Source organism: Jaculus jaculus, chromosome 8 (assembly GCF_020740685.1).
Source record: "Jaculus jaculus isolate mJacJac1 chromosome 8, mJacJac1.mat.Y.cur, whole genome shotgun sequence".
Taxonomy (NCBI): Eukaryota; Metazoa; Chordata; class Mammalia; order Rodentia; family Dipodidae; genus Jaculus; species Jaculus jaculus.
This window is the reverse complement of record NC_059109.1, coordinates 111,404,571-111,416,795: the sequence shown is the minus strand read 5'-3', so window position 1 is coordinate 111,416,795 and position 12,225 is coordinate 111,404,571. Positions and strand designations below refer to the sequence as shown.

The 12,225-nt window shown below is 54.0% G+C and overlaps 1 protein-coding gene across 6 annotated transcripts in view; it reads left to right on the top strand.

Annotated features, from left to right (window-relative positions):
* Positions 1-12,225, top strand: part of Nol4l (nucleolar protein 4 like) — a 143,865-nt gene that overhangs the window by 119,898 nt on the left and 11,742 nt on the right. For all 6 annotated transcript variants that reach the window (XM_004668080.2, XM_045156022.1, XM_045156024.1 and 3 more), the window contains one exon: positions 11,345-11,622. In XM_004668080.2, coding sequence (XP_004668137.1) covers positions 11,345-11,622 — 278 coding nt within the window. The remainder of the gene's footprint in view (positions 1-11,344; positions 11,623-12,225) is intronic.

The following is a 12,225-nucleotide window of genomic DNA, read 5'->3' as shown; positions in this document are numbered from 1 at the left end:
GCACCTTAACCACTGCGCCATCTTCCAGCCCCTAATTTCTTTTTGAAACAGGACCTCTCTTGTTTTACCACTGTGAGTGCACCAGTCTAGCTGGCCTACAAGGTTCTGTATTCTTCTGACTGCCACTGTTGCCCCGTCAGTGCCACAGGCACTTTGGGGTCCCAGCCCTGAGCCACTCTGCATCCAGCCTCATGTGGGTGCAGGGTAACTGGGCTTGGTTTGACAGGCTGTTATCACCAGCCGATCTCCCAGCCCATCTGTTGCAGTCTTTTTTTTTTCTTCATATTTTATTTATGTATTTTATTATTTTTTGTTTGTTTTTTGAGGTAGGGTCTCACTCTAGCCCAGGCTGACCTGGAATTCACAGTGTAGTCCTAGGGTGGCCCCAAACTTGGCAGTCCTCCTACTTCTGCCTCCTGAGTGCTGGGATTAAAGGCATGTGCCATCATGCCTGGCTATATTTTATTTATTTAAGAGAAAGGGAGAGAGAGAGGGAGGGAGGGAAGGAAGGAAGAAAGAAGGAAGAATGGCCTCCCCAGGGCCTCTAGCCACTGTAAATGAACTGCATATGCATGTGCACCTTGTGCATCTGGCTTTACATGGGTACTGGGGAATTGAACCTGGGTCTTTAGGCTTTGCAGGCAAACACCTTAGCCACTGAGCCATCTTTCCAGCTCTCTGTTGCATTCTTTTTTTTTCTTGGTTTTTCAGTGTAGGGTCTCACTCTAGCCCAAGCTGACCTGTAATTTACTACATAGTCTCAGGGTGGCCTTGAACTCATGGCAGTCCTTCTACTTCTGCCTCCCGAGTGCTGGGATTAAAGGCATGTGCCACCACGTCTGGCCTCTGTTGCATTCTTAAAGGTCGTCGTCCATTGTATCCAGCCCCAGCTCCATGAGCCCTTCGTTCTATTCCCTTGGAGATATCTCTGACAAGGAATTAATTAGTCCAGGCCACAGGGCGTAGCCAGCTGGAGTCACTTGCCCTGGCTTTTTCCCTAGCCTCTGGCACATGTAGGTGCTCAGCAAGTGACCACTGAGTGGCATAAGTTGATGGGGGACAGGAAGGGTTCTTGGTGGGGTATAGGGTATGGGCAGCAGGGCCTGGGTGGCAGAGTGCTCCAAGAAGGCAAGCACCGAGGCTCCCTGTGATGCCAGGCTCTGACCAGGAGAAGCAGAGCAGGGCGACCACGACCAGCCTGTAGGGCAGACTGCTCGAGGCCCCCTCCACCGGCAGGCTTGAGGACTCCCCTGGGCCTGGCTTTCTTGTACGTGTCCTAAGCCTGCCACTGTCCCGCCTCAGCTCCTGTCTGAGGGGTTGCTAGGTGGCTGTGACCATTGCCTCTGGTGTGTCCCCTCAGGAGCTATCCTGTTGCCTCAGGTGGGGTCCTCTGCCACCCAGTAAGCCATCCGGACAGCTGAACAGCCCCAGCCTGTGTCCTAGCCCAGCAGGAGGCTGAGCAGGGCTTCTATCCAGGGAGGGCATTGGGGCTTCACCCCACCCTTCTTTGAGACAGGGTCTCTCACTGGCCAAGAGCTCATCAAGTAGGCTAGATTGGCTGTAGGCAGTAGGCAGCTCAGCTAGAGCCTTCTGTGCTTGGCCTGTAGCAGACCCAGGAGGACAGTGAGCCCCAGGGATCTGCCTGTCTCCACCTCCCCATTGCTGTGGTGACAGACACACCCCCTGCCTGGCTTTTAAAGGTATGGGTTCTGGGGATCAAACTCAAGTCTTCATTCCTTACACAGTAGACACTTCACCAATGAACTATTTCCCCAGACCCCACAGTTATTTGTTTTTATTTAAAATTTTTTAGGCAGCACTTGGGATTGAGTCCAGTTCCTCACACATGCTCGCCAGCATTCTACCACACACGACATCCCTAGCCCTCCACAATAGCTTTTAAGACAGAGCCTCTCTGCTCCCCCCCAACACACACACACAAGTAGAGCTTGGCCCTGTCCATCGTCTTGATTCTGCTCGTCTCAGGTGAGGCTGGAAGCTGGGTCTGTGTCCCTTCACCTCCTTCTGAAGAGAGAGCAGTGTGCTCCTATTCAAGGCCCCAATCACCTGTCCAAACTGGTAGAGAGACAGTGGCCTCTTCTCCCCCCCCCCCCCCAGGAGCAGAGGGCTGGGGCCCTAATCCTTCTAAGTGATTGGCTGTCTGCATGGCAGTCCCGGGTCACAGGAAAGTGTCCCTCAGCTGGGCTGCAGGCTGCACAGACAATGCTGGGCTGTGCTGGACCCAGTCTGCCTAGGGTAAGAGAAGCTGGGAGACAGCTCCAAGAGGTCCCTTTATCCCAGGAGCAGGCTGGCCTGCACAACCCTGGCCTTGTCCTGGCTACTGAGGCCCTGAGGGGATGAGGATTACCTGCTAAGGAAGGAGGAGGAGACCCTGGCTTCCTCTCCTCCCCCACCTGGAAGATTAGCCTGGGTCCTGGGGCCCATCTGTCCATTCAGAGCCCTGCCCCTGGCAGACTCTCCTCACCCAGTAGTACCCATAGCCATCAGCTGGGTGGCCTTGCTGTGCTGGGGGGTTGGGAGGCACATTTTAGCAAGTACCACCCCACCCTGAGCCTCTGGGGTGACTCTCCCAGGAACCAGGAAGTGACCAAGCCACGAAGGGCATCGTCACCCTGACCTAAGGACTGGGATGCACCGGCCCTCCACTGGCTTCCGGACAGATTGGCTGAAGGCCTGGTACGGGCCCTCCGACTCTACACACAGGCTCCCGGCTAGGGCCCTGCCCCATGAATCATTCACACATGGTGGCCTGAAGTGGCTGTGCTTGCTCTGAGAACACATGATTTGTGGGGGTTGAGGGTGGCAGGCAGAGGCAGCTCCATGAGAACCTTCTGTGCTTGGCCTATAGCAGGCCCAGGAGGAAAGACTAAGGGCTCCATCCTGGAGCAAGTTCCCTTGGGTGTAAGCGGCCAGTGTGTGTTGGGGGGCTGTAGGACCTGGGGCGGGGGGTGGGTGAGCAGGGTCATTCTTTGTGAAGCCATCTGGGCGCTGTTGTTCACTGTGGGGCCAGGCTTGTGATCACGGCTGTGTCTGCTGTGACACCAGGCTCAGCTCAGCACCTGACATTCAGGACCTGGTGTCCACTGCCTAGCAAAGCTGGCATCTGTCCCCAAGGCCCTGCTGTCCAGGCTACTTATTCTAACACCCTCTTATCTGCAGTTTGAATACTTTTCCAGGGGACTGGGCCCCTGTGTCTGTGCATAGAGAAGTGAGGCCAGTTCTAGATGCACAGAGCTGGGCCTGTACGGGCCACACTGTCGAGACGGAGGTCACCAGCAGCTGCTTAGCATTCTGAAGGGTCGGTGGAAATGGAGGTGTGGGGCACATGCAAGACTATTGGTGCCAATGGTCACAGCTTGAAAACGGAAATTAAAACATTTCCACTTTATGGTTTACTTGTTGAAGTGATATTTGGACACATATTTTAAATAAATTCAACTCTTCTTTGAGGTGGAGACTAGCTCTAGCCCAGGCTGGCCTTGAACTTGTTATATAGCCTAGGCTAATTCTCTTGCCTCAGCCTCCTATAATGATGGGATTATATAAGATTGTACCACTACAGCTGGATTTTTAAAAAATACTTTATATTTATTTATTTATTTACTTGGCAGAGAAAGAGGGAGAGAAAGAGAACGAGAGAATGGGCGCACCAGGGCCTCCAACCATTGCAAAGGAACTCCAGACTCATGCACCCCCTTGTGCATTTGGTTAACATGAGTGCTTGGGGAATCGAACCTGGGTCCTTTGACTTTGTAGGCAAATGCCTTAACTGCTAAGCCATTCCTCCAGCTCACAACTGGCTTTAAAATAGGTTGTTAAAGTTAAATTTGGGAGGGCTGCCGATTTGGCTTAGTGGTTAAGGTGCTTGCTTAAAAAGCCTAATAACCCAAGTTCAATTCCTCAGTACCCACATAAAGCCAGATACACAAAGTGGCTCATGCATCTGGAGTTTGTTTGCAGCATGGGAAGCCCTGGCATGCCTATCCCCCCCCCTCACCGAACATAAATAAATATATTTTAAAATACTTTTAAAAACTTTTCTCTTGAGCTGGGCATGGTGGCATACACCTTTAATTCCAGCACTTGGGAGGCAGAGATGGGAGGATTGCTGTGAGTTCGAGGCCGCCCTGAGAAGACATAGCGAATTCCAGGTCAGCCTGGGCTAGAGTGAGACTCTACCTTGAAAAAACAAAAAAACTTTTTATTAATAACTTCCGTAATTATAGACACTAAACCATAATAATTCCCTCTCTCCCCCTACTTTCCCCTTCACAAATTTACTCTCCATCATATCCCTTTCCCCATCTCAATAAAAAAGATGCTTTTTAAAAAATTAAATGTGGAGGGGCCTGGAGAGATGGCTTAGAGGTTAAGCGCTTGCCTGTGAAGCCTAAGGACCCCGGTTTGAGGCTCGGTTCCCCAGGTCCCACGTTAGCCAGATGCACAAGGGGGCGCACGCGTCTGGAGTTCGTTTGCAGAGGCTGGAAGCCCTGGCGCGCCCATTCTCTCTCCCTCCCTCTATCTGTCTTTCTCTCTGTGTCTGTCGCTCTCAAATAAATAAATAAATAAAAATTAAATTAAATTAAATGTGGAGGGGCCTGGAGAGATGGCTTAGTGGTTAAGGTGCTTGCCTACAAAGCCAAAGGACCCAAGTTTGATTCTTCAGGACCCATGTAAGCCAGATGCACAGGGTGGCCAGCCATGGTGTGCCCATTCCCTCCTTCTCTCTTTGCCTCTTTCTCTTTTTCTCTCTCTCTAATAAATAAAAATAAAATATTTTTAAAACTTAAAAATTTGCCTAGCATGCTTCTGTGTGAGAAGGAAAATACTTGGTAGCAGAGGCCAGTAAGTTAAAAAGGAGACATAAAGGGAAGAGAAAGGAAGGGAGGAGGGAACTTAATAGGTTGATATTGTATATATGTAAGTACAATGATTGTAATGGGGAGGTAATATGATGGAGAATGGAATTTCAAAGGGGAAAGTGTGGGGGTGGGGAGGGAGGGAATTACCATGGGATATTTTTTTATAATCATGGAAAATGTTAATAAAAATTTAAAATTAAAAAAAAAATTTGCCTAGCATACATGAGGCTGGCCCTGGTTTTGATTCCCAGCACTACAAAAAAAATGAACAAAATCTTTAATTCCAAGCAAGTACCTATAACCACTGGGCAATCTCCCCATCCCCCAAACTTTAATTTCAATTACTTTTCTTTACTTGAAAAAAAATGTAGCCCCTCCCCCCAAGTATAGTGCCTTGAGAGCTCAGACCCACACATGTGGCTTAAGTGGTGGGCAGCGCTGCTCCTGGCGGAGAGCCTAGGCATCATCACCTGCTAGTCGGAAAGGATTGGCAGGAGCATCAGGGGAGCACACGGGCACCGGGGTGCCAGTGTCATGGCTGTGTGCTAGGAAGCACAGGTGGATGGCATGGGGCATTATCTAGGTGTGATGGAACATACCCATAATTCCAGCACTTGGGAGGTAGAAGCAGGAGGATCAGGAGTTCAAGGCCCCCTGGGCTATATATCAAATTTGAGGTCAGCTTGGGAGATATAAGACCCTATCTTGAAGAAGAAGATAAAGAAAAAAAGAAAGAAGGAAGGAAATAAGAATGGAGCCCAGGAGGGGATCATGGGCTGTACTCCTTGCCTTGGCCTGAAGGCCAAAGGGAGATGGTGGGTCTCATGTGACCGGGCATATGCCCAGTATGATCAGTGGGACCCTGGTGGCCCCTGTTTGAACCCTGGGTCCCTCTGCTTTGCCTTCCAGAGCAAGAGTCCAGTCGGCTGCCAGGAGCTCGGTGCTCCTTGGAACTATGCATTGTGTAAACATGGCCCAGGCCACTGGCCTTTGTCAAAAGCAGGCTTTGGGGGTGGGGGCGTGCCAGCCCTGGTGAGGTGCGCACCCCAAATTCAGAGTGGCGAGTGCCCAGCCTACAGCCCAGAGCCACGCGTCAGGCCTTCAGTGGCTCCCGCCCTGGCACCTTGGCCTCCCTGGTGGCTGTGGGGGCTGCGGGCTCTAGCACTCCACTCCCCTCCCCTCCCCTCCCCCTCCCTGGCTTGTGGCTTTTGTATGTGAATTATTGATGCCCCTGCTCACCCCTGCCTGGCTGCTCTGACCAAAGCTTACTAAGGGGCCCTCACTGCCTCCAGGCCCCCACATCAGCCTGCCTGTGTGCCAAGCATGCGGGCTCTTGTGGCCTGTGCTGCACGATGGCAGTGGGCAGTGGCAGCCCTTGCCACCTTCCTAGTCTGGCCTGAGGGCCGGGTGGGTCACCCACCGGGAAAGGGCGCTGCTGGCTATGGCCCCAGAATACAGCGTGGCGACTGGCGGCTTGCACAGAGCTGGGCCTGTGCGGGCTGCAGGGCGCTGGCGCCCACATAAGGGCATTGTTTGATGAGGTAAAAGGAGTTTTTGTCTCCTTCTGGAGACGGGACAGAGGGAGGAACAATTTCCCCCATTCATCACTAATTCCCCCATTTGAATAGCAGCACATCGCCCCACGTTACAGTAGATGGGCATGGCAGGCCTTCCTTGCCCGCAGGCCCTCCAGGCACAGGTGGTGGGTCCCGGGTGTTCCCAGCTTGAGGAGTTGCCCTTTGCCAAGCTGGGAAGAGGCCTGGTCTTGTGGAAATACACTGAAGGGGGTGCATTCCCACTGCTTCTCAGAGGGCATCTATCTGTGCTATTTGCACATTCATAGGTGGGGCAACCATGTCCTGTTGGCATCAGCATTCTGCGTTTGGATAGGGTGGCTCTACTGGAGGGCCTCCCTGGTACAGTAGCAAAATGAGGACCAGTGGGGACAAGAGGGCCTGGGCACCCTGGGTTTCTAGCTGCAGGTGGCTCTGACCAGAGCCACCAACCTGACCAGAGAACCACTCAGGTGACATGGGGCCTGCTGGTGTTTCCAGAGTCATAAAAAGTTGGAGCCCAAGAGGGCGGCTGCGACAACTCCCTGACTGCAGATAAGATCCCAGGAGGTGGCTGCACCCAAGGTCGTGCAGACAGTAAGGCCCCACAGCCACTCAGCCAAGCCCGCCTTATGCCATCCAGGCAGGGGGTTAGGTACCTGTCAACTCTGTCTTACGTCACATTCTTTGGATGGGGAGAAAGAATTTGGAATGGGTCAGAACTCAGTTGCTAGGTCTCTCTGTCCCCTTTCCCCAAACCATACAGGGGTGTGGGTGTGACCACAGATCACCCAAGGGCAGGTACCATCAGCTTCACAATGGGTGGGACGGGGAGCTGAGCCTGGCCCCTGGTTACTCAGAGACCAAAGCAGGCCCACAGGATTCAAGCTGGCCTCCAGCTAGCTTTGGCAATAAGGAAGTTATTGCTCCCATAACCAAATAGTCCAGGATTGCCTTTGGTTTTAGGCCCAGATAGATTTAGCGGGGCTCTCTGTGCCTGTCTTCCCCTCCCCTCCGCAGCTGCCCCCAGGTGGTTAAACTCAGGACTGACTTTCATGGGTCCAAATTGGTCATGTGCCATTGCCAGTGGCTGTGATGAACATACTGACTGGCCACTTCTGAGGGGCACATGCTTACCCTGGGGAGCCCTGGAAGATCTGGGGCTCTCACTAGAGGAAGGACTGTGGCTTGTGACTTGCCTGTGGGCAAGCAGGAGTGATCTAGGCCTACCCACAGCAACTCTGCCAGGGCTGGGGGCAGCTTATGGATGCACTGGGCCCAGGCCAAAGACATAGTAAGCTAATAGTATTGTGAGAAGATAAGTGTGCTGGAAAAAAAAAATAGGTAAAGGGGTCAGCGACAGTTCTCGGCACAGTGACCTTTAAGCAAAGCTCAGGAAGTGAAAGAGAGCCAGGCCAGTGCAGCAGCAAAGACGTGAGCAACATAGTGTACTGGCGCAGGCCACGTGCCGGCGAGCGGCCGAGATGGACCTGCGTGCTCACGGACGGGAGAGGGGCCGTGGCCAGGGGGACAACCGCCACGGTGGGGCCGGTGACAGATGGAGCCACCCTCCCCTATTGTGCCAGCACTCTGCCCCCTTCCTTAGAAGTGGTTCACCAAAAAAAAAAAAAGCAGTGAGAACTGGTGCAAGGAAAGGGAGGGCTTCACTGAGGAGGCGGCACTCGAGAGAGCCCTGAAGGGCAGGTAGAGTGGGGGCGTGGCTGGAAGGTAAGAGTATTGTCACCCTCCTGGGCCTGGAATCCTGGGCTCCTCATTTACTGCTTGTCCCCAGTGCCCAGCACAGCCTGCCACTGAGCATTGCTGAGAGGGAGGGAGGTCAAGGCGGGCACCACCCCTCAGGATCTCTGACCGGGACGAAGGGGTGCACTGTGCTGGCCCTGGAGGGCTCCAGAAATCCATGTTTTAGCCTGAAAAACATGGATGTAGAAGAGTGTGAAATAAGGGGGTGTGGGGTAGGGAGCCAGCCCTCGCTTCTGGGTGCTATTCCATGCCAGGCAGTGCTGATACCTTAATAAGTCCCACTTTACTGGAAAGTGGGGTGAAAGAAGCGCCTCCTTGAGGCCGCAGAATTGACGTCCACACTGTTCACACTCCTTTGCATGCTGCCAAAACACACTGGCCTCCCTGGTTGCCAGACATGGGCCTCCATCAGGCAGCTCTGAAGCCAGTTGTATACGATGGCAGGTAGCCCGCCAGGTGAGGCCGCCGTAGTGACGCGTCAGAGTGGACAAGACTTTGGAAACTTGCTTGTTCGTCAGATGTGGCTGTGTGTGTGTAGCTGGCTTTTCCTGCCCAGGTGCAGCATGGGTGAAATGAGGGCCTATGGGCCTGCTCAAGGGTGCCCCCTCCCCATTAAGTAGAGAAGTTGCCTTCTTCACCATTTTGAAGTGTCAACAGTAAGTGTCTTTACAGCGCTGTATCAGCACTAGTATTTCCAAAACTTTACACCACCCTAAAGAGAGACAGTGGCCAGTTCTCCTCCCCCTCCCCAGCCCTGGCTGTTCTCTGATACAGTTGGTTACTGTGAATGGTGTGTAAGTGGAGACATTCCCCGTTCATCCTCGTGTGTGTAGCTTCTTTCAGTTACCAAAAAGTTCTGAAGGTTCATCCATGTTGTACCATACAGCCAAATCCATTCACTTTTTATTTATTTGAGAGGTAGCGGGGCAGATAGAATGGGCACACCAGGGCCTCCAGCCTCTGCAAACGAACTCCAAGTGCATGCTCCCCCTTGTGCATCTGGCTTACGTAGATCCTGGGGAATGGAACCTGGGCCCTTAGGCTTCGCAGGCAAGCGCCTTAACCTCTTAAACCATCGCTGCAGCCCCCTCATTCACTTCTAAGGCTGGATCTTCCACTGTGCAAACACACCATTTTGCCTATTCATTTATTTATTTCTGGAAGTTTTTCAAAATGCGAATAATATAAACCAGTCATGATGAATGGTGTGGTGTGGATTTCCAAGTCTTCCACAAACTTGGAATATATGGCTGGAGGTCCAGGCTCTGGTGCCTCATTCACCCAACTGCCTCCCTTGCCAGGTGGAGGTAGCATCTGAGGACAAGGAGGTGTGTATCCCTTCTGTGGCCAGTGTCTGCTGTCCCTAGCCAGGTAGTACAGGTCAGCTGCCCGTCATCACAACTGATCAAGCAGGATGAGGCCCCTGCGCATCCTCAGCAGCTCCAGAGCGAAGTTCCTGTCCTTGCAAGGAGGCTGCGCTCTGCCCCATACTGTGTGAATGCTTTGGGCCCCAAGCCCATGGTGCTTGAGAACAGTTTCTCCTTCTAGAGGAATCTGGGGCCAAGCAGGTGGCCGGGGGTAGTAGCAGGTGGAAGCCACCTCTTTGAAGTGAATTAAGGGAACGTGGCAGCCCTGCAGAGCAAGTGCAGGGTTCAGGGTGGAGGCCGGCAGGAAGGCTGTGAGGTCAAGTCGCTGGAGCTTGGCCATGACCCAGAGGAACCCTCAGATGAGTAGGCCTGGGCTGTGAAAGGGTGGGAGGGGCGCCGTGTGCTTTGACAGTGGCTGGGCAGGTGTCACTCTCTCTGGAAACTCACTTTCCCACTTTCTGGTGGGATTCAGTAAGTGCAACTGGAACCCTCCTTGTCTGTGTCTGGGGTCCGGGCCAGCACACACTAGGTACTCAGTTAAAACTGCTCTGCAGTTTCTTCGTTCCACAAATACCTAGATTGGTTATTGGAAATATTGCCTGAGAAAAATGTGAGTGGAAGGGCTACGCGGTGAGATAGAGCCCAGAGCTGAGCGCTTGGGCTTGGGGCAGAGCCCACAGCAGAACGGAGGGAGGGTGAAGAGACTCAGCCACGATACGGAGGAGGCCAAGAAGCCTGGCCCCAGGGGACCTGCGGCAGCTGAGGGGGAGGGAGATCACTGCACCAGGCTTTCCCCATTCCCCTCCACCCAAGGCCTGGGTTGTTTGATGGGCAGCTTGGTCCCGCCCTCCAGGCAGCATGGAGGCCAGTGATTGGTCGGGGTGCTAAAGCCGCTCCGTCACCATGGGGACACTGGGGAGGCGCGTGCCCAGGGCTCCACATCAGGGACTAAATCTTCATAATCTGCTGGCGGTGGGGGTGGGGTCCAGCACGACCCTGGCCTGGGAGGAGGGGGTGGTCTGGGAGCCCTCCACTCCGGGTGCTCACCTGAGACAGTGATCTGCAGCAACCCACCGACCCACTCTGCATAGTTACAGCTCCGTGGTCTCATTCCTTGTCTGATGAAGCAGGAGATTGGGGCATGTGGGAAGAGGGGCCTGGAATTTATCTGAAAATGTCTGGGGAGTTCAAGTTACCCTCCAGATCCTGCAGTGTGCTGCCTTTCACAGCAGAGGGCTCCCGCCTCTAGGAAGCGGGGAAAGCCATTGAAGGCGCTTGGAAGGCGGACCCAAACCTTGCAGGCCCGGAGCCAGGATGTGGCTAGACTGTGCGCAGGAAGACATGGGTGACTGTGAGGGAGTGGTGTTACAGTGGAGCCATCCTCCTTCCTCAAATAGCTTTAAAGGAGAAATTCAAGAACCTTGCTGTGGGTTGGGGGCCTCTGAGGGTGGGAAGAGGTGAGACAGAGAGGGACCAGCTGGGTTGGAAGGGGCCATCTTGCAGCTCTGGGAGAGTGTCTAGGGAACCTGTGGTGGGCTACTTGAAGCTCAGCCTTGCATTTGTAGGTTTGGAGGGCAGAAGCCTCCTGGTTGCCTGCTACTGTGGCCCTGCTACCTGTCCTTGCCTCAGCCCACATCCCAGGTCATCTGGTGTGGAGCAGAGAGCATACTTCTGCCCTATGAGGATACTCAGAGGGGGCTGCCAAGGCCAGCAGGCCGAGCTGGGCCTCTGGAGACAGTAGATGCTGGGATGGGGTTTCACCACAGGGCTCTTGTTCCAGATGACTCCTCCTCTGAGAGCGGCAGCGGCAATGGCTCCTCCACCCTGAACCCGTCCACCTCCAGCAGCACGCAGGGTGACCCCTCCTTTCCTGAGATGAATGGCAGCGGTGCCGCGGCCCCCATGGACTTCACTGCCACGGCTGAGGATCAGCCCATCAACCTGTGTGACAAGCTCCCACCAGGCACGGCGCTTGGCACACCCTCCTACCCCTCAGATGGCTGCAGTACTGATGGGCTGCGGAGCCGTGTCAAGTACGGGGTGAAGAGCACCTCCGAGGTGTGTAGGCCCTCTGGGTCCTTGGGAGGTTGGAGTTCAGCCCACGTGTGACATCAGGCCAGGGTGGGAGTTGTGGCCATTTCATCACTTTCTAGAGAGGCCCCAGAATGAGGGATGTCTGTGTGCCCCAACCAGGCCCTGCTTCTCCAAGGCTGTGCAGCAGGGCTGACGGCTCCTGTCTTGGTGGAGGTGGCAAGTGAGGTGTGTCCCTTGGGGCTCATCCCCTCCCAGGGAGCAGTCTGATGTGAAGATCAGCAAGGGGCCCACTTGGCCCAGAAGACAAGACCTGGGGAGTCCAGTGGTGCGTGCGCACAGCCTCACCACTCCGAAGGCTGAAGCGGGAGGAGAGCTGGAAATCTGAAGTGAGCCCTGCACTACACAGTGTGTTTAGGCCAGCCTGGGTTACTTAGCCCAGGTTCTATAAAACAAAAGACATCAAAGGTCTCTCTCACTGCCTGGTTACTTACTCTGCCCGGTCTGTTTCATGGATCATAGTACAAAAGGGTGAGGCCCCAGGATGAGGGCTGTGGAGCTCCTCTTGATGTTGATGAGGATACGGGGTGGTCAGAGTAGGCCCTCACGTTCATGCTTCCTACACTCTGT